This window comes from Mixophyes fleayi, chromosome 5 (genome assembly GCF_038048845.1).
Source record: "Mixophyes fleayi isolate aMixFle1 chromosome 5, aMixFle1.hap1, whole genome shotgun sequence".
Lineage (NCBI taxonomy): Eukaryota > Metazoa > Chordata > Amphibia > Anura > Limnodynastidae > Mixophyes > Mixophyes fleayi.
Window position 1 is genome coordinate 22,937,275 of NC_134406.1, and position 26,031 is coordinate 22,963,305.

At 43.9% G+C, this 26,031-nt stretch overlaps 1 protein-coding gene across 3 annotated transcripts in view; it reads left to right on the forward strand.

Moving 5' to 3' along the window:
• The window catches only part of KRIT1 (KRIT1 ankyrin repeat containing), a 29,831-nt gene extending 5,215 nt beyond the window's left edge, over window positions 1-24,616 (forward strand). For 2 of the 3 annotated variants that reach the window (XM_075211825.1, XM_075211824.1), the window contains exons 2-19: window positions 1,081-1,120; window positions 3,841-3,916; window positions 6,375-6,529; window positions 7,642-7,801; window positions 9,053-9,145; window positions 9,358-9,487; window positions 9,771-10,014; window positions 11,048-11,163; window positions 12,402-12,545; window positions 12,908-13,064; window positions 13,407-13,514; window positions 14,237-14,393; window positions 15,300-15,451; window positions 19,882-20,048; window positions 20,708-20,795; window positions 22,306-22,512; window positions 23,892-24,008; window positions 24,298-24,616. In XM_075211825.1, coding sequence (XP_075067926.1) covers window positions 6,428-6,529; window positions 7,642-7,801; window positions 9,053-9,145; window positions 9,358-9,487; window positions 9,771-10,014; window positions 11,048-11,163; window positions 12,402-12,545; window positions 12,908-13,064; window positions 13,407-13,514; window positions 14,237-14,393; window positions 15,300-15,451; window positions 19,882-20,048; window positions 20,708-20,795; window positions 22,306-22,512; window positions 23,892-24,008; window positions 24,298-24,387 — 2,232 coding nt within the window. In that variant the 5' untranslated portion in view covers window positions 1,081-1,120; window positions 3,841-3,916; window positions 6,375-6,427 and the 3' untranslated portion in view covers window positions 24,388-24,616. Of the gene's footprint in view, window positions 1-1,080; window positions 1,121-3,840; window positions 3,917-3,950; window positions 4,280-6,374; window positions 6,530-7,641; window positions 7,802-9,052; window positions 9,146-9,357; window positions 9,488-9,770; window positions 10,015-11,047; window positions 11,164-12,401; window positions 12,546-12,907; window positions 13,065-13,406; window positions 13,515-14,236; window positions 14,394-15,299; window positions 15,452-19,881; window positions 20,049-20,707; window positions 20,796-22,305; window positions 22,513-23,891; window positions 24,009-24,297 lie in introns of those variants that run through there. The other variant, XM_075211826.1, reaches the window with a different exon arrangement.
• Window positions 24,617-26,031: the final 1,415 nt, after the last annotated feature.

A 26,031-nucleotide genomic window follows, 5' to 3' on the forward strand; every position in this document is an offset into this window, starting at 1 on the left:
TATTATCATCATCTATGTAGTGCCACTAATTCCACAGCGCTGTACAGAGAACTCATTCACATCAGTCCCTGCCCCATTGGAGCTTACAATCTAAATCCCCTAACATACACACACAGACAGAGAGAGACTAAGGGCATTTTAATAGCAGCAAATTAACCTACCAGTAAGTTTTTTTTGGAGTGTGGGAGGAAACCGGAGCACCCAGAGGAAACCCACGCAAACATGGGGAGAACATACAAACTCCACACAGATAAGGCCATGGTCGGGAATTGAACTCATGACCCCAGTGCTGTGAGGCAGAAGTGCTAACCACTGAGCCACCGTGCTGCCCAAGTTAGACAATGAAATTTATGCCTTGTTGGCTGCTTTCAGATATTGCACTTTTGCACCCTTATTATTAAGTCATCCTGCTGTGCGCAACCAAGGTATGGAAGTGTTCGGCACACAAAGGGTTACTCACTAACCACTCAAACCACTACAACCAATTGGGCACCTGCTTTCATTTTATAACTTGCAATAGTCTGAAGAAAGCTAATTGTTCATTGGCCGCTGTGGTTTTAGTGCAGATTTGCACTTTTGAGCAGTTTCAGTAAACAACTTTCATAGGGCATTTTAGGCTCATTTTAACCCTTTGGCTGTTAACTCCCCAGGAGGCCATCGCCTTACATCCTAATCTAGTGACAGCTGCGGGGTAAAATATATAAAGGCAGACTGAGATCTATTCTGTGTATAAGAGCACTTGGCCTATGGACTTTTCGTTTTATCGTCCTATAACTCCAGGGGGACTTTTAGCAGTAGGGATGCATTAAAGCACTATTAGACAGATACCTGTGTTCATGCAAGGCTTGTTAGGTCTATACATTGCAATATGTAAGACTATAAAACTAATGTATCAGAAATGACCTTTTTTCATGCTGGCTTATTCTTTGTTGAATAAATGACAGTGTAAAAATCTGTCACGTGATGAGATTAACCACATATTAGGATTTGATGATATATAAATGCATATTATTTTGTGTCTTTGCTGCTTAAAATATAAATGTGTCATTTACAGACTTATTATCTCTTGTTTGTATTTAGATGTATTTTTGACGACCTCCTGTTGATTACGTGCTTGCCGGTAAGTTTTAAACTAATTGTCTCTAAAACATCTTGATGTGTGTCTGTTGTGTCGTCTTCATGCATGGAATATATTCTACTTTTAAAAAAAAAAAATAAAGGGACTTTTGCTGACTAAGAGCTGAGGGTGTTTTGTATGTAAGTGTGCGGTATCTGCTGAGAGCAAACTCGACTCTATCATAATGTGATATATGAAGCGATACAGAGGGTAAACAAGTCTGATGTATGAAGAGCATTTCATATACATGTATTTTGCCACAGTTTTACTGCACTGGTTTGATAGGAGCCTTACGTCACTACTTTGTGCTGTTGGGGCACCCTGCTCCTTTTACCATATAACTAGATGCTTCCTCTTCCATTCCTCTTCCCCCATCATGACCCCACTCTTGTCACACACACAGTCCACACTTACACAATTGGACAGCTTACTGTCTCCAATAAGGTCCGCACAGTTCTCCTGAAATACTCTGTGGTGCTCTCAACATTCTGATCCCAATTAGCTTACCGGCTGTCCCATCTCTGCCCACTTCAAAACTCTACGAGTTGAAGATTGATCACAAAAAGGTACTCTGACCCTTGTCACTGTTTATAAAACATACTACTTTTTTTTATAGACTTCAGAAACAGATTTAGATAACTTTATCTTTATGAACTCATGTACAAACAAATGCGGGATTCCAGCAACCGATACGGTAATCATCTTTTCCCGATTCAGTCCCATCCTCGGAGGGGGCGCTGCCATCGCCTCTCCTTTATACACATATGATCGCAAACAAGTGCTCATTACAACTAATTTTCCCCAGTTAAGAACAAAGCTAAATGACAAACAAGGAAGACGGAAAAAGTTAGTATTGGAGTATTGCCAATTGATAATATGGAGACTTGTACTTTACAAGAAAATCCATATTTTACCATTAACAGACAGATGCTGCGTTCATATTTGTAGATTGCAACTTGTAGAATTGGAGTTAGTGGTTTATTTGTAACAAATGACCAACTTTTTTTAAACCTACATATTATACTTGTTTCATATTAATATTTTTACATGATCTTCATGTGTAACAGGTCTCTTAAGGTTAACTGGTTCTGCTTTACACTCTAAGTGGTTTGATATTGGCTTGTGGATAGTATATTTCTGAGGCTTGGTGCTTTTATATATGCAAATAGCAGAGGTAACAAATCCCGTTTTCACAATAGTGTCAGAATATTACAGCTATACTTTGTTTTATCATTTCTGAATCCGTCCTATAATCAATAATACATTTAATCCGATTTTTTTTTTTTGTTTTCCACCTGATCCTTTTTTAAATTGCTTGTTTGCTTAATCTGGTACAGAATTGCTAACCTTCTCCATAGCCTTTACCAATGTGTCATTTCTATACCTGCTTTTCTATAGTCTGTTTATCTCTTCCTCTGCTTGTTCCAAACAAGTTTCCAAATCACTTCAGTTTCTTATGATAACTGCGCTAGGGCAATAGTTTCTTTACTTGTCATAGGTGGGATGAGGGCAATAGTTTCTTTACTTGTCATAGGTGGGATGATGTTTCCTCTCGCTGCACATTACACGCAGTTGACTTCTTAGAACTTTAGAACCTTCCAATCTTCTCAACCTACAGTTATATCCTAGAAATGTAAGGAATTTGACATTTTTATCATACTCCATAGTAAATCTATTCTCCTGAAGCCAAGTAGACCCTTCAGGACATCATCAATATACAGTCTTTAAGTTACAATGTCCTCATCATATGGAGAGGAGATGTTCCTCCTCCCACTGCGCCATAAATCTGCTGTCACCAGAGCGAAACGCTTTCCATCTTTTGGTTGGTGCTGCCCATAGAATTTTGATGAACAAGTGAACGCTAACTAGTTATAGCAGCAATCCCTGGGGCAGGTGATTAGAACAATGTTGGTTTTTACCAATTGTCCTTGTTTTTCTTCTTCAGGCTGCTATTAATGATTTATGATTCGGGACTACCACGGCAACCACAGTCACATGACACGTGATATAGTACGCATAGAGTCTTTAGAACAACGCTCTGAACTCTATCTGCACTGTGATGTCCTCCTTCTCTCCCCTCTGCCATCACGTGGCACACTGAGACCTGTGAGCCTGTGTTTGCGTAGCAGAACGACTGTTTCTATGTTTGGCAGACATTTTTGATTGGCAGACAGAGCGTTTTTAAAAAGGAGATAATGGTTTGCAGGAGGTTAGCTAAAAAATTACTCTGATGCATGCTTAAAAAGGTACTTAACTTGCTGTTTAAAGAAGAAGAAAAATCTTCTATGTGGGATTGCTTAATTGTGCACCGTACATAAAGACAATAATTTACTGATTGGGAATGTGGGATGGACTTTTACAGAAATAAGGCAGGATACAGTGAGCGACTTCACAGTGACTTTGCTTTTGACTTACATAGAGTGCATGTGTATTGTATATGGGAAGACGTAATAGGATAGGAGATCAAAATTTGGGTGAGACTGCATTGTACATGTGTGTTCCTGGCTGTCTCTGCAGGTCGGAGGACTGTGTGTGTGTGTGTGTGTGTGTGTGTACAACATGCATGCTCACATCACGTGGCCCGTTATGTTAATGAGCCCGGGCTACACTCTTATCTCCGATGTCTGGGGGATGAAGCGTTTCACTCAGGGGAGTGGCCGAGTCCTTTTCCTGTGACAGGAAGCCCTCGTGTGATCATTGTTACCCTCTTCTTTCTGCTACAGCTCTGCTCCATCAGTCGTCTCCATTACTAATAAACACCAAACCAGTAACAGGATGTGAGAACAACCGTGAGACAGGGTAAGTGACAAGTCAAATTATTGTTGTCAGCCTGACACAAACCTACCTGCGCTATAGCGTACAACCATAACACCTAACCTCTAGAGCTGTGGGCGACTGATGTCTAGTTCTACAACTGATTAATTCGGGACATAAGACCGATAATCCTTGCACACAAGTCTGTGTATGTTTCTGAACCTTGTGTCGGAGATGAAGGTATCTGAGAACACGATCATCTGCTTTTTTGGAAATGACTTTGATCTCCTACCTACGCCAGATTTCCTATATGAAATTCTATTGTTGTAATGTCGGAGCCTGAAATGGATGATAGCTGAGGACAACAGCTTAGACTCGGCTACATAACACTGTACAATACAGTTTCAGGTATCTTGACATTCAATGCAGCATGGCACATTTTATATAAGTGACTGTAATAAGATGGGTTTTCTTGTGGGATAAAGTGGTATTTATAATTTGGAGATATTTATAGGGGCCGTCTATGTTGTTTATACACCTAGCATATAGGTGGGCGTCCCCTCATGTTCCTGGAAAGCTGATACAAGCTGTGCGCTCACAACACAGAGGCCTAATTCATGAAGGCACGGAAAACAAGCTTATTGTGTGTGGGGGGGGGGGGGGGGTTAAAAAAACCACACGTTAGTGTGCCAGCGCAACGCGCAAAAAAAAGTATTCAATTATTATCACCTGTTAATAATAGTCCTTAATGACAAACTGTATATAATATTTAAAAAAAAGTTGTTTTTCCCATAAAATGCTTTTATTAGGATGTTATTAATGGCTACTGTACACAAAATACATGTTTACATTTGCTCCTAATTGCAAACACATGTTCTAGCTGCAGACACAGCCGTCATCACTAGTAATGGGCACTTACACCCAACCTGTAGCTGGTACCTGAGAGATGCCCAGAGCTTGGATTGGACGCTGCTGCCTGCACGCGCCCCTTGGCACACCCCTTACTGTACATTGACGCCGTGCGTACCCCCAGTCCACTCCCCGTTTCGCCCTTGAAATCGTAGTCTGTCGGGAGTGTCAGTCGCACGCGAACACAAATTGTGTTCTTTGGCGTATGTTTCGGTTTCGCTCTTGCGCACAGTGAAAAAGCACAAAATACGGCACATTACGGCGTTTACCGTCCTTAATGAATCAGACCCAGGAGGTATTATATGTTTCTTTGTTTTGCTTTTTGCCTACTGTAATAAATGAATACACACAGCCGGGAATGGAGTAAGAGGGAGAAAAATAAAACCAGAAAATTAGGCATTAAATGATGGACATATCTATTCAACATCTACCTGGTCAATAAAATATTCAACAAAACAAAGTATTTTTTGGTCGCTAGAGCCCAACAGGTTCTAAAATGTGTTTAAAAAAAATCTTATTGATTTTTCAAATTGATTTAGTCTCCATTTAATGTTCTTTTTGGCACAAAACCGTACAAATACCGTATGTTTCCTTCTAAGAACCCCGTCCACCGGTAAGACCTGTATTACCAGGGGTTTCAGCCGGTTTATATAACATCCTGTCACACAGTCAGATGGTGACATTAATGTGTCCTGAGCGCTCCGTGCTCTCCTCTCTCCCTGATGTACCTGCGCTCCTGATTCTCTGTATTACGCCAATTACTGGCTCCAGCCCCGTTGTCCCTGTGGTGCTGTGTGCTGGAACAGAGGCTCTCAGCGATGTCTGTGTAATTACAGCTGTAATTGGCGTCATGCTTACTATTCATCAGCTGTAATGATTATTTGTAAAGGGAAATAACATCTTGGCTTGGTGCTCACAATCCTCAAGACGAGATCGATGTAGAGAGTTCCCAAAATGCTCATTTCAATATTTCTCTGTCTTGACCGTAAACAAACACTAGAACGTCAGGTATTATAATCGCTTTATTTACCCCAAAGGGTGACGGACTCCGTTACAGTAATAGGGTATCTGAAACACTGAGCAATTCTCTGCTTTATGTGTAAGTTTTTATGTGATGCTAAAGTGAATTTTCTACACTTAAAAGATATATATATATATATATATATATATATATATATATATATATATATATATATATATATATATATTCTATAAAATATAAATAAGGGTGAGATGGGGAAGGGGTTTAAATGACATAAAAATGTTATGTTTACTTCATAATTCAAATACTTTCCAACACACTTGTACTGTGGTGTCTATACTGGGCCACACTGCCATCTAGTGGATGCAGTTAGTCATGACAAGGGGTAATTTCTAATGGGAAAAAACTATCCATCTATATTAATTATAATAAATTTCACCTGTTGCTTTCACAAAGTGGAGGACTGGATACATTTTGCATAGTTTGATAATTTGTGTAGGTTCAATCTTGTTTGTTGCATCTGTATAACAGTTAGTGGCATGATGCTTCCCTTATTTACCTTTAATGATTAGAGACACTTCCTAATGAAACCTTCCATATGTCTCTCTGCAGGCCACTCGTGCCCTCTTTAATTCTACCAGTCGTGTTGCCAGGACATTAGCGCTATGGGCAGCCCCACGGACACAGAAGATATCCATGTGGCAGTGGTCCGGCCAAAAAATGCTGGAAGCCTCAATTCCCGGGAATATCGAGCAAAACTGTATGAAGTAAGTGGATGCCTGCTTTCGTTTATTACTTATTGCAGCGAAGCATCAGTGGAACTGAGAGATTGTATTGTGCTTTGTACCTCTTGTGAAACTCCAAGTTCCGCTGAGAAATTAGATTTGCAAGACCTGTTGCCGGGACTTCGTTCATCTCTGGATGTCCACATTGGATATAGTCACAGTACTGATAGGAGGACCCTGGGAATTGGATTAACGGTGGATTTTATGTTCTAATTCTTATACTGGAGCTCAGTGGTGACTCAGCAGTTGCAACTGTTTTTATCTGCAAAAAATAAATTGTGCGTTTTAACCTTTTCCTTGTTAATCTGAGCAAATAACACACTGAGCTATCTGGGGTTTTATTCTTTGAGAAGTTTGCCGTAAACCAAGTGCATATAGACATACCTACATGTGGTCTTGTACAATCTACGACCTCCAGTGTCTATAGGACAATGGGTGTTTGTTGAAGATATGTTTAACTGGAGTTCTAAAAGAATTTTCACTGAGTTTAGGTCTGTTTTAATTGGTGACTTGTAGTATCTTAAGCTAGGTACACACTACACGGTTTTCGTCCAATAATCGGCTCAATCAGCCGACATACGACCGTTCGTTCAAAAGTCGGGTCAGTGTGTGTAGTGACACGATGGTCGAAAGTCTGCCCAAATGGACGATTGTCGCCTCATTTGGTTGGTCGTACCATTTAATATTTTCGTTACAATCTTGTTTCCATTGTGTAGTGTGTATAAACTTCTGACCGATGTGTAGGAAATTGCAATCATTGCTCAGGACAACATGGCTGTAAAAAGTCGCTAAAGGGACGTCCCCTCTTCCCTTTATCTTCTAAAACAAGGCTAGTGTGTATGCAGTCCATGGACTGAGCGATCGGACCATCGATCGCATGTAAAATCGATCGGCATAAAAAGTTGGTGGAAAATTCTGTAGTGTGTACCCAGCTTCACACAGTAGATGTATAGTATTCCACACACTATGTATATACTGTGTATACAAACCATATGTAAAAACTAAAATGACCTTGCTTGTAAATGTTTTCACATTGTGGAATTACCCTGTATACTCGCTGGCCTACAATAAACTGAATATTGTCCCCTCCACAGATATTAATGATCGAGGTCCCGATGCAGGGACAGAAGAAGAAACGAAGGAAAGTTTTGCTGGAGACTAAACTACAGGGTGAAAGAGACAGATCCCAGGAAATCCTGGACTATGTGTTTGAATCCACAAAGCCGATCTCCCCTTCAAACCAAGGTGTGAAAGGTGAGTATAGAGTCACGGGAAGCACTGGTTGTGGTAGAAAATAAATATAATTTTTTTTTGTTTATTACCTCTCAAGGTGATATGAATATTATTAGCCAGAGCAGCATGATAAACTAATGAGACTGATTGAATATATTTTCGTTTGTGTATCGCGTTACCCACTCCCCAATCTTCATCTCCAGCATAAAAGCTTATTTTGTAATGTGCTGTCACCCACAGCAACCAATCTGTTATTAGCTGTAGTCTAACTCCACCTGCACTAATTAATGCAAATTATTGGGCTACGTTATTATTGTCGTAGATTTGTAAGGTGCCACAGTGCTCTGCAGTGCCGTACAGTAGGGAAAAATAAATGCTAACATGAAAACAAAGGGTATAGAGGACCCTGCTCATTAGAGAGCTTACATTCTAAAGGGAAGTGGGCACAACTGAAACAAGAGGAGCAAGTGTGGCTCGGAGTGGAGATTGGGATAGTTTTGAAGGTGCATTAGTGTGAATAGTGTTATCAGGAATAAGGTCACCTCTAAAAAGAGATGGGTTTTCAAAGAGCGTCTAAAGATTTGAAGGCTGTGGGAGAGTCTGATTGGGCATGGTAGGGAATTCCATAAGTGGGGAGCAGCACGGGAGAAGTCTTATAGGCGGGAGTGAGAGGTGGTTACCAGAGACGAGACAAGGGGCAGGTCAGAGGTAGATCTAAGAGGGCAGGAGGGACAGTATATTGATATGAGATCTGAGGTGTATGCAGGGGTGGTGTTGTTGAGGGCTTTGTAGGTAAGGTTGAGTAATTTGCATTTGATGTGTTTTGTTGCATACACTATAACTAATTATGCTTTTTACTAACCACCAAGTGACACCCTTAATGAGGCTGTGCAGATTATACCACAAGGAGAGGAGGTTATGTTGATGCATGTTCACTAATAATATGAAATAAGACCTAAAATAATATATGTCTGACAATCAGAGTTCTCTTTCTCGCAGTATTAGATTCCCATCTAGCAGGCATTGTATCACTAGGGTCAGGGGAGCGAAGACTAAATAAGATAATAGGTTTAATAGAACCAATATTGTTGTCTTTGTGTTTTTCTTAAACGTACATTATACAGTGAAGCATCATAGTTTGACCTTTGACATATAATGTTATATTAGAAGCCACCTTGCTGATCTGTTACTGAGCCCTATATCTTGTAATATAGAATAGTGGTAGGTTCATTATGTCCTATTGTCTTTTATATCCTCTCCCTTTATCTACAGGCAAAAGAGTCGTGTTAATGGAGAGGTTTCATCTTGAAGGGGAAAACGCTGGCAAAGAAGCGACTCTCTTCCTGGTTCCAACCTCTGTTAAGGGTAAGAAACACCTCTTGTATATACTGATTGGAGCCTATTGGGTGGCATGGTGGTTAGCATTGCTGCCTCAGAGCTCTGGAGCCACGGGTTCTATTCCTACCAGACCACGATCTTTGAGAGTTTGTGTTTTACCTGGGTTTCCTCCCACAGTCCAAAAACATATCTGTTTTCTCACCATCTTAATAGGGATTATTGTTGTTGTCCTGATTCAGATAATTCTAAGACCACGTACAACCCTGGGAGTCCTGTCTTCTACTGCTTGCAGGATATAATGAGGGTGTGCAGCGAGACCAGCAGTCACTTCTCCACCGTCACCGCGCGCATGCTGATAGCTCTGGATAAGTAAGGAGTTTAATACGGAAGGGGCTACACACATCTCTGCACGCTGGGGGCAAACGTATTGTGGGCTGAACCAATATTCCTCTGGGAACTAGTGATACTTAAATCTTCTGTATGTTGCTTGTTGGGCCCCACTGTACGATGCTGCAGGATTTTGTGGTACCTTATAGATAATAATAATAATTCTCTTGGACATTGGCTCCGCCCACAACATGGCTGCCTCCGCAGTAGGTGACAGAACCTGAGCTTTGTGGCATTGATCTCCTCTGTCTATTTACCGGAACAGGTGGCTGGATGAACAGCACACAAAGTCCCACGCCATCTCTGCCCTGTTCCGCCCCTCTCCGCTGGACAGGATAAAGTCCAACGTCACAAACCCAGCGTACTCCACCGAGGCCGGGCAGTCCGAGGACTCGCTGCACATGGGCTACACCGCTCTGGAAATCAAGAGCAAAATGATGACTTTGGAGAAGGCCGACGTGTGTATCTACAACCCTCTGTTTGGATCAGATCTGCAGTACACCAACAGGGTACCGTTCTTAGACTTCTGACATCTAGCACAGATTGTACCCCAGTCACCCATCACTCTATAGTCCATACTGAATTAATAGCAGTATTTGTTTTTCTCATTCTCTGATTAATTTTTTATTTAAAAAAAAACACACAAAAAGAAAACTACTAAAGCTTAAATTTTAACTTTTTTTTTTGGTTTTAACCAACCCACTGTCTTGCACCTGTTCCTTCCCAGCCCATTGTGCAGAGTTCAACACTGTGGCCTTATAGTAGAAAGTAATATACATGACAGAGCAGCCCATCGATTTACCAGTAAATAGTCACATGACTGAGGCATGAGACACAGTGATGTGCCCAACACATTAATAATATGTTACATGACTGAGGCATGAGACACAGTGATGTGCCCAACGCATTAATAATATGTCACATGACTGAGGCATGAGACACAGTGATGTGCCCAACGCATTAATAATATGTCACATGACTGAGGAATGAGACACAGTGATGTGCCCAACGCATTAATAATATGGATATTGGTTAAGTCTACACATAGCGGAGGCAGCCGGTTTCTGGGCTGACCCAATATCCGCTCATGTAATGTCTCACCCTCATTGAGGAGCTGCATTGTCTTGCACTTTGGAGACAGCCATATATTCCCGTGGGATGAACCACTGTGTTTATAGGTCTACCATAAGCTAATTACACTACACTGGGAGAACCAAATAATAACAGTTGGCCAAGTAGAATCTGTTGGTGAGTCCTGATTCCAATGCAGAGTAATCCCTCCCCCATTTACCTATATCAGAGAGCTATCTCTCCGCTTATTGTCCTCCTTATCCCTAGCACACTGCAAGGCGTCTATAACGCTCTAATAGAGTGGGGCTAGTTACATCGTGTTCTGTTTCCAGGATAGCGCCTCCTACCCTGCAGTACCACTGCATAACATAAGACCACACTCCAATCATGGGGAGTACTATTAAACTACTGACCCCGGGGGTTTAACAGTGAGTATAATGTGAAGGTAAATATCTTTCCTCTCCCCTGTAGGTTGATAAAGTGGTAATAAACCCGTACTTTGGGCTTGGAGCCCCGGACTACTCCAAGATCCAGATCCCAAAGAGAGACAAGTGGCAGAGGAGTATGAGCAGCGTGATGGAAGACAAGTACGACCCATTGTACATGCAGCTGTGTGCGCTTTATATGGGGCGGGATCCAGCCTGGCACTGGTAGTCAGTGGTGGATCTTATGTATCTCATCCTCAATCAGTCCAGGAACCAAGTTAGGACATTGTGAGAACAGAGAGCCGGTCATGTTTCAGCTGAAGTCCTAAAAATGTTCCTTCTGGCCGGGAGAGAGCATAAATATCTCTGTAACTACCGAATGTCTGCTGTATCCTGGATGGCTTAGTGCCAAGTCACAGCTCTCCTGCCTTGTGAGTGCTATAGAGTGGCCGTAGGAGGACGCACAGGGGCAGGCCGGACTGTGGGGTAGGGGGGCATCTGCCCCCCGGGCTAGTCCCATAGTGGGCTATCTTGGGTTGGGTCACTGGGCTGCTGAGTTGAATCTTGCCCCTCGGGCTGACATTTGCCAGCCCTCCCCTGAGGACGCATCAGTCCAGGATTCGGCATCGGTCCATCTTTCTGCATTTCCGTGTAGCGTTTGGAAATATATATGCTCTCCCAGAATAGCGGGACCTTGTTATTTTCAGGAGATACACCCTGCACAAGACTCTGAAACATACCAGGTCCTCTTTGATGTTGCTTATCTTGATTACACCCATATAATATAATTAAAGGAAGCCTCTCAGTCTTATAATGTTGCTGGGATGCTACCTGCAGGACTCTTGCCTTTCAACAGGTACTTCTCACTGCTGCCCCTAATCTCCAGGCTGCTGTCATTTTACTGTTTTGATTCTGAGCATCACTGATATCAGTTGGTGGTCTGTGCAGCACAAAAACCTTCCCCCGCTAACTGTCCTCGCACATGCTCAGTGTAACTTACTCTTACGGCCTGGAGATTAAGGGAAGCCCGTGCTTGAGAACGTCGCTTCATAACAAAATTCTAAATTTTCGCACTAACTTTCCAATATATTCACAACATTTTTTAGAATAAAATTTAAAAAAAAATATATATATTATTTTTAAATGCTTGTAAACTTGTATTTTTGGGAAACTTGAGGCACTTCTGTATGTCATTGAAAGGACTTTAAGTTAGGGACAGGATGGCTGAGGTCAAAACCAGGTCTCCCCTGCACAGATTTTGGATATTTGTAAAATCATTTAACTAAAGCAATAACAAGATGCCTGAAAAGCCCTGGGATGGTTCTCTTTTGGTAGATGGGCGATTTACACAGTTTTTACCACACTTAAGTGACTTTTGCTGTCTTGATTATGTCCACTAGAGAGCGCCAGTGGGTGGACGACTTCCCTCTGCACCGCAGCGCCTGTGAAGGGGACACCGCCCTGCTGGGGAAATTATTGGATGAGGGACTTTCTGTTAACCAACTAGACAACGACCAATGGGCACCAATCCATTACGCCTGCTGGTGAGTTACTCAGTTACCGCCTTTGTCGTTTGGAGCGTTCTGCAGAAGGTCGGAGATCTCATTTGTATCAATAATTAATCATTGTTGGTTTGTTTGTTTGGTGTTTTGTGAGCGTTTCATTAATGTAGTCATCCGAGGGAGAGATAATGGCTTAGCGAGTCACATGAGGATGTGAGCCAATCGGGGGACACTAGCATCCACTCATGACAGCCTTACGATTGGTTGTGTTAAATAATGCAGTTGGGCCTGTGCTATAGTGATTGCAGAGTGGCCGGTGCTCTTTTTTTTTCATGTATTGTTGCGGTCAAAATTGATATAGTGATTAGTCCGTGACTAATTGTTCTGCTCTGTGTGAACACCAGGTATGGGAAGGTAGAGGCTACCAGCATGTTACTGGAGAAAGGAAAGTGTAACCCAAACCTGCTGAATGGACAGCTCAGCTCCCCGCTCCACTTTGCTGCCGGAGGCGGCCATGCTGAAATCGTCCAGATCTTGCTCAGTCACCCAGAGACGGACAGGGTGAGTTCTAACCCCCAGTGACGTATAACAATATTGTTGTGTGTCCCCCTTCATCTCTACCTAACACACGCTGCGGGGTCTGTTGTAGTGTAAAGTCTGATTGTACGCCCTGGTAGTCCAGTGATAATTGGGGCAACGTTGTACCACCAATCTGGTTCCCTGTTGTGGGATCTGGAGCACTGTGGAGCCGTTGGATCCAGTGGAGGGGACGCAGGAGCGACTGCTGGGCAGAGAAGTGATGGCTCCTCCTACCATAAAACGCATTGACTCATGGGAGACCCAGTCATTAATATTATTAATATGTATATGTGTGATTGACATTTGTCCATTCTGTGTTTCCAGCACATAGCTGACCAGCAAGGACAGTCCCCCCTGGATATCTGTGAAGAGAACAAGCAGAGTAAATGGGAGGAGACGGCGGAACTGCTGAAGAATGCCATTAATAAACCAGTAAGACCTATACTACAGCCATTTACCAGGAGTAAGCAAAGCATGGCCGGGCTGGGAGGGACTTGCCTAACAATCCTTATTTATAAAGTTTTATATGTTGTAAAAAAAAAAACTTGCTGAGAGTAAATACTGGATTGTTTTTTAAATTGTAGTTAATTTAGTTGCACATATATAACTATATAAGTAAAATAAAATAAAAACCGGGTTCTCCTTCCCCGTCCTTGAGGACGAAAATCCTTTCAAAAGTTTAGGATTTTAGTTATTGGGAAACAACAAACTGCTGACTAGATAACTACACAGCGTTTGTATGTATGCGAAAATCCTGACCTGTCTGTGGCCTTAAGAATAAGCCTGTTGTCAATTATAGAACAATATAGAAGTTATAATTTATTATCCTTGTTTTACAATTTTTTTTATTCATTAATTGGAACGTTGCGTTACCCTGAGAAGCTGTGAAATCAAGTAAATAATAATATCCATTTCAGTGGTATTTTGACAAAGACCGTTCTTCCGCTACATCTGTCTGTGTGTATTTCTGTACTTAGTAATTATACCGATTTTGTCACAGGCTTGTGAAAGTGATCCGTGAGCGCGAAACACACTTGGACAGGACAATTAGCTAATACAAGCAGTTGTATTAAAGGACCACTGTAGTAATGTCAGTCATTGGCTGTACTTCGATGTCACCTCGCCCAATGACGTGTTGTCTTTCTGTATGTTAGTATGAAAAGGTGCGTATATACCGCATGGACGGCTCGTACCGCTCCGTGGAGTTGAAGCACGGTAACAACACGACGGTGCAGCAGATTATGGAGGGGATGCGTCTGTCACCGGAGACCCAGCAGTTCTTCGCTATTTGGATCTGCTCAGAGAATATCAGTAAGGAAACGTGTCCAGTGATACAGAAGTGTGAATCTCCAGCCAGACCTCCCTTAGTACCACGGTCACATCTCAAGGTTACCACAACAGAGAAAAATGACATTTGTAGATGTATTGTAGTCACAGATATACCCTTTCAGACACACAGCTCTCATTGTAGAATCATACACCAAACTTTTTCTATATACTTATTTCTTTTGTGCGTTTCCCACATGTAACCGCTCTGTCTCTCTTTCGTCTCATGCCTTGTATAGCTCTTGTTTTCCCTGCTGGTGCCATCATTGGTTCTGTTCACTCTCACTAGTGGTTTGATGTAGTACATGATTTGTTTTCCTGTTACTAATACTTTACTTTCTTCCTCTGACTTCTTGTTTTACCATTGTGAGTGGCACTCACTGAGTGCACACCTTGACTTGGAATAAACGTGACGGACTCCTCTTACAAAGTATTGGGGCAAAGTTACAATGTGTTTGTTTTCCTGGGCATCCTTCCTTCTTACTTTTACAGTTTACCCCCAGTTATTAGTTAGTAATTATTGGACTTCTCGGTTTTATAATTTCATTTAAACCTTGACGGGACCATGCGATTTTACTGGACTCTCTGCTCCAGAAAATATCGGTATTAAATCTGCATTACTGATATATTTTTTACTGCGCGCTGTGTTGAAACTCATCTTGCTGGCGTGGATAACGGTCAGTCTGCAGGACTCATGAATGGATCCAGCGCTCAGTGCAAATGTATCAATAAAGCTTATTGAATAGCTGAAAGTTTACCTGGAGGTCTGGAATGTAAATGTGTAAAACATTGGTATCAGTCCAGGGATCCATTGTGCAGCTTCATCGTTGGCCCTTCTGTTATTAATCTGTGTATGGGAAGCCTTTTGTGTCTTATTTTAATTATTTTTAGATCTACAGCTGAAGCCTTTCCACAAACCCCTGCAGCACATCAGGGACTGGGCCGACATAGTTAATGAACTCACCAACCTGGATCCCCAAAGAGAGGCCCCGCAGCTGTTCCTCAGAAGAGATGTTAAATTACCTCTGGACGTTGAGAAAAAGGTGACGTTCTGCTCCCTCCAGTGTCGGGTGGAGCCTCCTGCCGCTTGTGATGAGATCATGCTTAGATTGAGGTGTCATTATGATGTCCCGGTTGCTTTGTCCAATGGCGCAAGGCCCATAATCCATGCCATCCAATCAGTGGTAGTGACACTAAATAGAGAGGGGGTTTTCGAAGGGAAATAAGTTGATCCGAGTCTTTTTTATTAGAGTGAGAAGTGACGACAGGTTCTGTGTCTGTCCTTGAGAAGCAGATGTCTGCCGCTGTCTCTCTCCTATAGTACATGTCATAGTGTGACACTGTCTGCTGTAGATACAACAATAGTAACACTGGGTGCTCTACTTTTTCCAGGAAATCATTTTCACATGTTATGTTACCTGCAGTAATATCACACACATTGTCTTCACTACATGATGTGCACTTGAGCCTCTGTCTCTATAACAGACGGAAATTACACCCAAATTACATATTCTAAGCTAGAACATTGCAGCATGATCTTCTGGGCCAGCGACGTAAATCTGGTCTCTTGTACGTACATACAACGCACTGGTTAGTCCATTGGTGTGGCTACGTTCTCATGTCCCGGACTGGACACATTCTTGTCTGTCCATTGTTGCTCCTCGCTATAATTTCTCCTCCAGGCTGCTGTGTTTTCATTGTCTTCTCCATGTGTCTTGTCTATGGTCCTCCTCCATCTGTGTCTTGTCATTACCCCCCTCCCTATTATTTTCTCTTTATTCCCTATTCACCAATGTGTCTCGCCTTAGCCCCCTCTCATCCCTTGTGTCTCGCCTTTGGCCCCCTCTCATCCCTTGTGTCTCGTCTTAGCCCCATCACATCCTTGTGTCTCGCCTGTGGCCCCCTCTCATCCCTTGTGTCTCGCCTGTGGCCCCCTCTCATCCCTTGTGTCTCGCCTGTGGCCCCCTCTCATCCCTTGTGTCTCGTCTTAGCCCCATCACATCCTTGTGTCTCGCCTGTGGCCCCCTCTCATCCCTTGTGTCTCGCCTGTGGCCCCCTCTCATCCCTTGTGTCTCGCCTGTGGCCCCCTCTCATCCCTTGTGTCTCGCCTGTGGCCCCCTCTCATCCCTTGTGTCTCGCCTTAGCCCCATCACATCCTTTGTGTCTCGCCTTAGCCCCATCACATCCTTTGTGTCTCGCCTGTGGCCCCCTCTCATCCCTTGTGTCTCGCCTTAGCCCCATCACATCCTTTGTGTCTCGCCTTAGCCCCATCACATCCTTGTGTCTCGCCTGTGGCCCCATCACATCCTTTGTGTCTCGCCTTTGGCCCCCTCTCATCCCTTGTGTCTCGCCTGTGGCCCCCTCTCATCCCTTGTGTCTCGCCTGTGGCCCCCTCTCATCCCTTGTGTCTCGCCTGTGGCCCCCTCTCATCCCTTGTGTCTCGCCTTAGCCCCATCACATCCTTTGTGTCTCGCCTTAGCCCCATCACATCCTTGTGTCTCGCCTGTGGCCCCCTCTCATCCCTTGTGTCTCGCCTTAGCCCCATCACATCCTTTGTGTCTCGCCTTAGCCCCATCACATCCTTGTGTCTCGCCTGTGGCCCCATCACATCCTTTGTGTCTCGCCTGTGGCCCCATCACATCCTTTGTGTCTCGCCTTAGCCCCATCACATCCTTTGTGTCTCGCCTTTGGCCCCCTCTCATCCTTTGTGTCTCGCCTGTGGCCCCCTCTCATCCTTTGTGTCTCGCCTGTGGCCCCCTCTCATCCTTTGTGTCTCGCCTTTGGCCCCCTCTCATCCTTTGTGTCTCGCCTGTGGCCCCCTCTCATCCTTTGTGTCTCGCCTGTGGCCCCCTCTCATCCTTTGTGTCTCGCCTGTGGCCCCCTCTCATCCTTTGTGTCTCGCCTGTGGCCCCCTCTCATCCTTTGTGTCTCGCCTGTGGCCCCCTCTCATCCTTTGTGTCTCGCCTGTGGCCCCATCACATCCTTGTGTCTCGCCTTTGGCCCCCTCTCATCCTTTGTGTCTCGCCTTTGGCCCCCTCTCATCCTTTGTGTCTCGCCTGTGGCCCCCTCTCATCCTTTGTGTCTCGCCTGTGGCCCCCTCTCATCCTTTGTGTCTCGCCTGTGGCCCCCTCTCATCCTTTGTGTCTCGCCTGTGGCCCCCTCTCATCCTTTGTGTCTCGCCTGTGGCCCCCTCTCATCCTTTGTGTCTCGCCTGTGGCCCTCTCTCATCCTTTGTGTCTCGCCTGTGGCCCCTCTCTCATCCTTTGTGTCTCGCCTGTGGCCCCCTCTCATCCTTTGTGTCTCGCCTGTGGCCCCCTCTCATCCCTTGTGTCTCGCCTTAGCCCCATCACATCCTTTGTGTCTCGCCTTAGCCCCATCACATCCTTTGTGTCTCGCCTTAGCCCCATCACATCCTTGTGTCTCGCCTGTGGCCCCATCACATCCTTTGTGTCTCGCCTGTGGCCCCATCACATCCTTTGTGTCTCGCCTGTGGCCCCATCACATCCTTTGTGTCTCGCCTTTGGCCCCCTCTCATCCTTTGTGTCTCGCCTGTGGCCCCCTCTCATCCTTTGTGTCTCGCCTGTGGCCCCCTCTCATCCTTTGTGTCTCGCCTGTGGCCCCCTCTCATCCTTTGTGTCTCGCCTGTGGCCCCCTCTCATCCTTTGTGTCTCGCCTGTGGCCCCCTCTCATCCTTTGTGTCTCGCCTGTGGCCCCCTCTCATCCTTTGTGTCTCGCCTGTGGCCCCATCACATCCTTGTGTCTCGCCTGTGGCCCCCTCTCATCCTTTGTGTCTCGCCTGTGGCCCCATCACATCCTTGTGTCTCGCCTTTGGCCCCCTCTCATCCTTTGTGTCTCGCCTTTGGCCCCCTCTCATCCTTTGTGTCTCGCCTGTGGCCCCCTCTCATCCTTTGTGTCTCGCCTGTGGCCCCCTCTCATCCTTTGTGTCTCGCCTGTGGCCCCCTCTCATCCTTTGTGTCTCGCCTGTGGCCCCCTCTCATCCTTTGTGTCTCGCCTGTGGCCCCCTCTCATCCTTTGTGTCTCGCCTGTGGCCCCCTCTCATCCTTTGTGTCTCGCCTGTGGCCCCCTCTCATCCTTTGTGTCTCGCCTGTGGCCCCCTCTCATCCTTTGTGTCTCGCCTGTGGCCCCCTCTCATCCTTTGTGTCTCGCCTGTGGCCCCCTCTCATCCTTTGTGTCTCGCCTGTGGCCCCCTCTCATCCTTTGTGTCTCGCCTGTGGCCCCCTCTCATCCTTTGTGTCTCGCCTGTGGCCCCCTCTCATCCTTTGTGTCTCGCCTGTGGCCCCCTCTCATCCTTTGTGTCTCGCCTGTGGCCCCCTCTCATCCTTTGTGTCTCGCCTGTGGCCCCCTCTCATCCTTGTGTCTCGCCTTTGGCCCCCTCTCATCCTTTGTGTCTCGCCTTTGGCCCCCTCTCATCCTTTGTGTCTCGCCTGTGGCCCCCTCTCATCCTTTGTGTCTCGCCTGTGGCCCCCTCTCATCCTTTGTGTCTCGCCTGTGGCCCCCTCTCTGCCCCTTACTTTGCTGCAGTCGCTGCGCCGCCTGGTCTGGTGCTTGGTGATGGAGGCGGATACTCACAGGTTAATGATGCTATATGTCCACTTTGTTCCTCTACACACTCCCTGTTCAGAGTAGAGTGCAAGCCAGAGAGTGGCTGAGTTCTGGGTAAGCACAAAGCTCTCGTGACAGCCTTACACTACCCACAAATCAGAACCTCTGATCCCTGACTGACACTACTGATATTGGAGGTAGTGTAGCATCTACATCCCTGCACTACGTCAGTAACTAATACTCTGGGCACTGTGTATGGTCACCCTGGGTCAGTCATTTCTGTATGTGGTTGGGGCAGAAGATATGGTTTTGAAAGAGAGCAACTGATAATCTTGTGTGTGGTTCCTTATGGCTCAAATAAGTAACTTTATCTTCTGAAGTGACACTGTGACATTTTTAAAAAAGCAATTTCAGTGAATCCACCATGTCCTTGCTGGAGTCATCTTGCTGTGATCAGGGTGTCTGCTGGTAAAAGGGGATCGATTATTTCAAAGCAAGAAGCAATACAAAGTGTTAATTGTTATTGTGGTTGCAGGATACACAAAGGACACAATGATTTAGGTCTGGAGTTATTCATTGACTCTTGTCTCAGACTGTAGGTTGGAGGTAGGAAACGGACATTGTAGAACAAGTTGAAGCAGAGGCTGGCGTGGCATGATGGACCTTGTAGTTCCATAGCCGCTGTAGATAATGTGTGGGGATCACTGCCATCCATTGTCCTGCCTTATTGGATTGCAGACGAGGACTATATACATATATAACCTTAGACCAATCTTGGCCATTGCAGTGTTTAATGACCTATTACAGGACATTTCCATTCAAGAGTATTTGTGTATTTCATCAGAGATGGGCCTGCAGTACAGTATCTTTGTCGCTTTGTTTTAAATTTAGTATATATTGTCTTTCAAAGATTGAAGACCCTCTGTCCATACTGATCCTGTTTGACGAAGCTCGGTTCAACCTCCTGAAAGGTTTCTATCCAGCCCCGGACGTGAAGCTGATCACGCTGGCCAGCCTGCTGCTGCAGATTGTGTATGGGAACTACGAGAGCAAGAAACACAAGCAGGGATTCCTAAAGTGAGTGTGTACAGACATCTACATTAATAGTGACAGCCGCTTAGTGCAATATCTGTGCCAGTTACTGCCGTGTACTCTCATGTGCGTACACTCTTTTTTTTAAAAGAAAAAAAGAGATATATTATATTTCCAATTATAAGAACTAGGATGAGTTTCTAGCAGGAAGAGCAGGACCCGTAACCCACATAACTAAATCAATAAGCTTCCATTTCCGCTCTACTAGTTCTACTGATGAATAGTTCTTGTAGGTTACTACATGTGCCATGTTGGTAAATAACCCTCAATACATTGTCAGTAGAGTCCCTCTAATTAAATAAAACAAGGGTGCTCCCATGTCTACAGATGCTAGTCTTATTAAGTTATTTCTTGGTAAAACAAGGTAATTATAAAACCATTATCCATAATTGGTGTCTGTGGCTGGAATCACATTGTACCTCCGCTGAGGCAGCAGAATGACGGCTCCCACTCATTATAGGAGCTTATACTGACCCCCAACCACAGGGCCCCCTCTCCTGGCAGCACTGCTGTTGGGGAGGGGAGAACATCCCATTTGCTGTACTTGACCCCCTGGCTCAGTCCCGCTGATAGTCACACACACCCAGGACATTATAACCAGAGAATAACTTTTATTCATTATAATCTCTGTTTACATCTTCCAGTGAAGAAAACTTAAAGTCCATTGTACCGGGCACTAAGGTGAAGAGTAAAGCTCCTCACTGGACTAACCGGATTCTCCATGAGTACAAGGTGAGGCGGCTCCCTGTCCTGGTAAGATATAGACAGAACGCCCGGAGGCAGCCGCTGTGTAGGTTGAATCGGTCAGTATTCATGGTGATACGGTCTATCGATCCACTGGGAGTCCGTGGTATCACTGAGGCCCTTCATGAGCACTATTCATGGGACACTGGCTTCTAGTACACTGGCTGCATTCTCATCAATACGCAACCAACAAGATGGACGCCTCCACTTCTTACAGTGACCGTTCCACATTAAATGTGCCGATTGCTCCTACTTTGTGTGCATGGAACACGTGCTAGACCAGTGGTGTCAAAACTGGTCTCTGCCCTCACTAATAATTCATGTTATTAGGACATAGTTCCAGGAGTTCAGGTGGATTCATAATTTAATGACCTAATATTAATACTGTGAGGCGTTCCACAAACCATTCTCAAGAAACCATACTCAAGTTGGAGTATCACGGAGATGTACAAAATGTACAGTTTACTTATTACTACTCTTAATATAAAATACATAGATATTCAGGTAGATTTAGTAAAACTTCTCTAAAAAGGAAAAGAGGAGGTGTTGCCCTTAGCAACCAATCATATTCTAGCTACCATTTTCTAGTTTGTACTTGAATTGTGATAGCTAGAATCTGATTGGTTACTAAGGGCAACACACCGGCTTTTCATTTATAGAATCTTTAGTAATTCTACCCCTAAGCCTTTGTCACCTGTCTCCAGTCAGCATCTGTCACACCTTTTTTCCTCATGACACTGATAAATTGCTTTATTGGCAGCCATTACCCATCTCTTATATTACAAGACCCCTCCGTTATTAATGATGAAGGATGCACCAATATCATCCTCTTATTTTTGTGTCTTGACCAGAGCAATTCCACTAACAATTAATTGAGGGACTTTATTTCCTTTTAAACAAGAATAGAAGGACAAGGGTTTACATTAGACAGTTGTGGGGGTTGGAGACTGCACACTATGAAGTGTATAAATCAGATAAAAGTCAGATATGGCAAATTCCCTCTCTCGCTGCTACTAATAAAAGGAATGACCAAAGAGTGAAGCCTGGGAGGCTCCAATGGGGAAGTGTTTTGAAATGAACTCAAAATTTCACAAAGCCACAAGAGTAAGTGACCGGTGCGTCAGACTGAACCATTTCAGATACGCCCAGTCAGATACAGCAACTCATAGGGGGGAATTTAATTAGCCGCGAGGTGTCTCAGGAACGTCTGCATATTAGCTTGATAAATGACAACTGCTATCTGATTGGCTGGGTGTATAGTACTTTGTAAAACGGTGGGGGGAAAAAATGGCTGTTTGGTTTTGTTTTTTTTATATAGACTATGGAGTAGATTTACCACCATTATTAAGGACTATTTATCTGCACTTTCTGCTTCTCTACTTCCGTAAACTCTGGTGCCTGTGGATGTATCGCCCCCTTGTGGCACCTGGCTTACCGTGTATAAACACGTGGATCTTCCGTGTGTCCTCTAACACCTATGTCTGACTTTTCTCCTCAGAGTTTGAGTACGAGCGAGGGGGTGAGTAAGGAGATGCACAATTTGCAGTGCATGTTCCTCCAGAACTGCTGGGACATTCCCACCTACGGCGCAGCGTTCTTCACAGGCCAGATATTCACCAAGGCCAGTTCCAGCAATCACAAGGTCATCAGGGTGTATGTTGGCGTCAACATTAAAGGCCTGCACCTCCTCAACCTGGAGACCAAGGTAAATGGAGGGTGGGATCTGAGTGTCAGCAGCGTGACCGAGGTTGGGGTCCATTAACATAAATTTCAGTTTTAACTAGAAGATGCCAAAGATTGGGAGACGGGAGGCTGAAACTAGTTATCCTCCTAAGCTACAATCAGTGTATGATAACACATTTGTGCTGCCTATGACTAGTTGTTATGAAACTGTTTGCGGTGACCACAAAGTTCAAATATCAATCTGTTATTGCAAACAAGTAAAAATACAATAATCATATACTTGGCTTCGATAGTTCTCTTAGAAATATGTTTAATCAGTAATTATTCAGGCCCCACTCATCTCTCTCGAGCTGGATAGACAAATGATGGGAACTTGTGTCGCAGCAAAATCAGCTTTAATAGAGCGGAAACTAAGGGTGCCGGATATCACTAACGTATAAGGTATAAACAGAGTTAAAAACTTCTTACTGGTACAGCAATGAGTAATAAACAGTTTCACTTATTCTACGCAAGTGCAAAGCAGTGAAGTTACACAGGACTTTCCAGTACATGCGCAGTTAGCACTGGGACATCGCATAGCTGATATATGTATATAGACATATCCCGGCTTTGCCTTGGTTACTACAGCATTTCATAATACACAATAAAAGTACAAGTATAATAAAATGGAGTTCAGTGGACATTTTGTTTGGCTTGTCACAACTACAAATCCCAGCATGCCTTGTAGATCTCTGGCTGACATGGAATGCTTTAGACTTGTGATGCCACAAATTGGTTAAAGCCACAGGTTTCTGATCTCCTATTTATAATAATACTCCTCCAACATTAGAAACCTGAAAGCGCAACAAATTAAGCCCCCCCCCCCCCAGTTCCACCCAAACTCCACCCACAAATTATCATTATTATAATGCTTCACCCCTTTAGTGGTCCACAAACTGGAATGTCCCTCCAAAATCGGGACCGTTGGGAGGTATGTAATAGTGAGTTGAATTATTTAGATACAGTGATAATCAGTCACTAGTCCGTCAATTATGATTGTAGACATTGCTTCTCATTGTATTCTAATAATATAATCCACAGCAAATGTCCAAGAGCTAATTAATATGGCTGTGGTCCTTTCCCTATTATAAGCAGTGTGGGTGATCTCTATCACTGTATCTGCCCCTGTTCCAGGTCTGAACTCTCTTCTTGCTCCCTTATTGGCTGCAGAGGGAACACAAAACGTTTCTCTCCAAGTGCTCGTTCAGTCCTATATAACAAGACTCCTGGACATAGGAAGACCACTTGCTGAGAGGTGGAGCTATAACAATAGAACTCCAGCCCTCTCTCGCGTGTATTGGTGGAGAATAATTTGAATATAAGATAAGCGCTTTCTCACAAATCTCCTTCCTGTGTTTTCAGGCTTTGTTAATCAGTTTAAAGTTTGGCTGCTTCAAGTGGCAGTTGGGAGACGGAGATACCTGCTTCCAAATCCACAGCATGGAAAACAAAATGAGTTTTATCGTCCACACCAAACAGGTAATTGTGTTAATTAAGTATGGCGGATGTTTTACTATGTGTAGCGGACGGCTTCTGTGGCACCTACTTCTACACTCATATTTTCAGCTAGTAGAAAACCATCCTTAGTTACTATAGTTCTGTTCATAACCACTTTGATTTTGGTCCGAGACATTGATCAACGTCTCTTCAAAGTGAGGGGATATAACTTCATTATAGTGGCTAGACACAGCGCTAGGTGAAGGCGTTAGAGAAACGCTCGTGTGAAATCCATTTTCATATGGTTTTTTTTCTTTTGTTTTGAAAACAGGCTGGACTAGTAGTAAAGCTTTTGATGAAATTGAGTGGCCAGTTTATACCTGGAGAAAAAAACGTGGCAGAACGATATGGCTATGGATAGCTGTCAGAAGATGGCTCCCATCCACACACTTCATATACACCCACTGCTTACTCTGTGTCTGCAGAACAACGGATTCATCCTAAAAATGCCTCTTACGGACCGAACGGCAAACACTCCGCTGCTTCACATTATATTTTTTTTTAGTCCTTGAAAATCCAAGTCCTAAATCCTAGAGATGCTGTACAGTCGCTGTATTTATTTTGAACAATAAAATGCTTTCGGAAAATTATGCTGTGTGGTTAATTTTATTGTTCATTGTCTTTAGTCTGCCATTGCTTGTTTTGATGATTTGTGATTTTTATCTTATGAAGAAGCCATTGTTTCTTGCAATATTTCCCTTTTCCTGCTAGTGGTGCCGTAGTTGTAATCTATGTAAAGCTTTATGGTACTACTGTCCCAAAAATATGGTTTAGGATAGTGTCTCATGGAATAGAATGCACAATAACAGACTGAATTAATGGATGTTCTATTCTCCCTCACTTTAGCACGTCTGTACTGACCACACAGCCTGTTGGTGCCTACAGGAGTAACCGCAGTGTCTAAATTATGTCAAAATATTCAATATGCAGCAGATTATTACAATCACATGTCCTGTACATGTTACTGTCAGAGGTACAGAATTAGTAAAGCTGTCCACACACAGCTGTTGTAAACCAAACTCTCCTAAAAATCAACACCTATATGGTCCGAAAATGATCTCCTGAGCCAATAAAAACCAATGGGATTGATTGGGATCTTACCAGACCGCACAGTAAATGTTACCAGGTGACCATCAAACTGTAAGATCTTACATTAGACTTGCCGCAAATTAGGCAATGGTGGCCCAGGTCTCTACTAAGCCAATGATTGCCATTTTGATGCAAGCACTTAAAAAGAAAAAAATAACAGAGGAGACTGTTACACAGTTCAAATAAATTATATTATTGGTTTGCAGGATTCAGGCTTCAAGCTTCATATCGGACACACACTCCAAATGTCCCATGTACCAATGTTCTCTTTATGTATTTAGCGGTATAGCAGTCTCTGGTCTCTTTTTCATATCACCAGATAACCACATTGGGCAGCATGGTGGCTTAGTGGTTAGCACTTCTGCCTCACAGCACTGGGGTCATGAGTTCAATTCCCGACCATGGCCTTATCTGTGTGGAGTTTGTATGTTCTCCCCGTGTTTGCGTGGGTTTCCTCCGGGTGCTCAGGTTTCCTCCCACACTCCAAAAACATACTGGTAGGTTAATTGGCTGCTATTAAATTCTCTATGCCTGTGTGTGTGTGTGTGTGTGTATGTTAGGGAATTTAGACTGTAAGCTCCAATGGGGCAGGGACTGATGTGAATGAGTTCTCTGTACAGCGCTGTGGAATCAGTGGCGCTATATAAATGGTGATGATGATTTGCCTGTGCTCACTCATCAGGTGACTGGGAATAATAAGAACCGTTTTTTTACACTAGTCCACAGAATGACCTGATCTGTATTTGGCTGGACATGTTTGTGGCCTGATTGGCCCCAGATCTGCTAAATCAGGGGTCTCCGAATGACTGGATTGTATAGCGCATTCTTCTTATGTTTTATCTGTGGATCTGGTCATACAACAAGATTAGATAAAAATAACAAAACAACAATAATAATATGAAACCTACATGCCTTT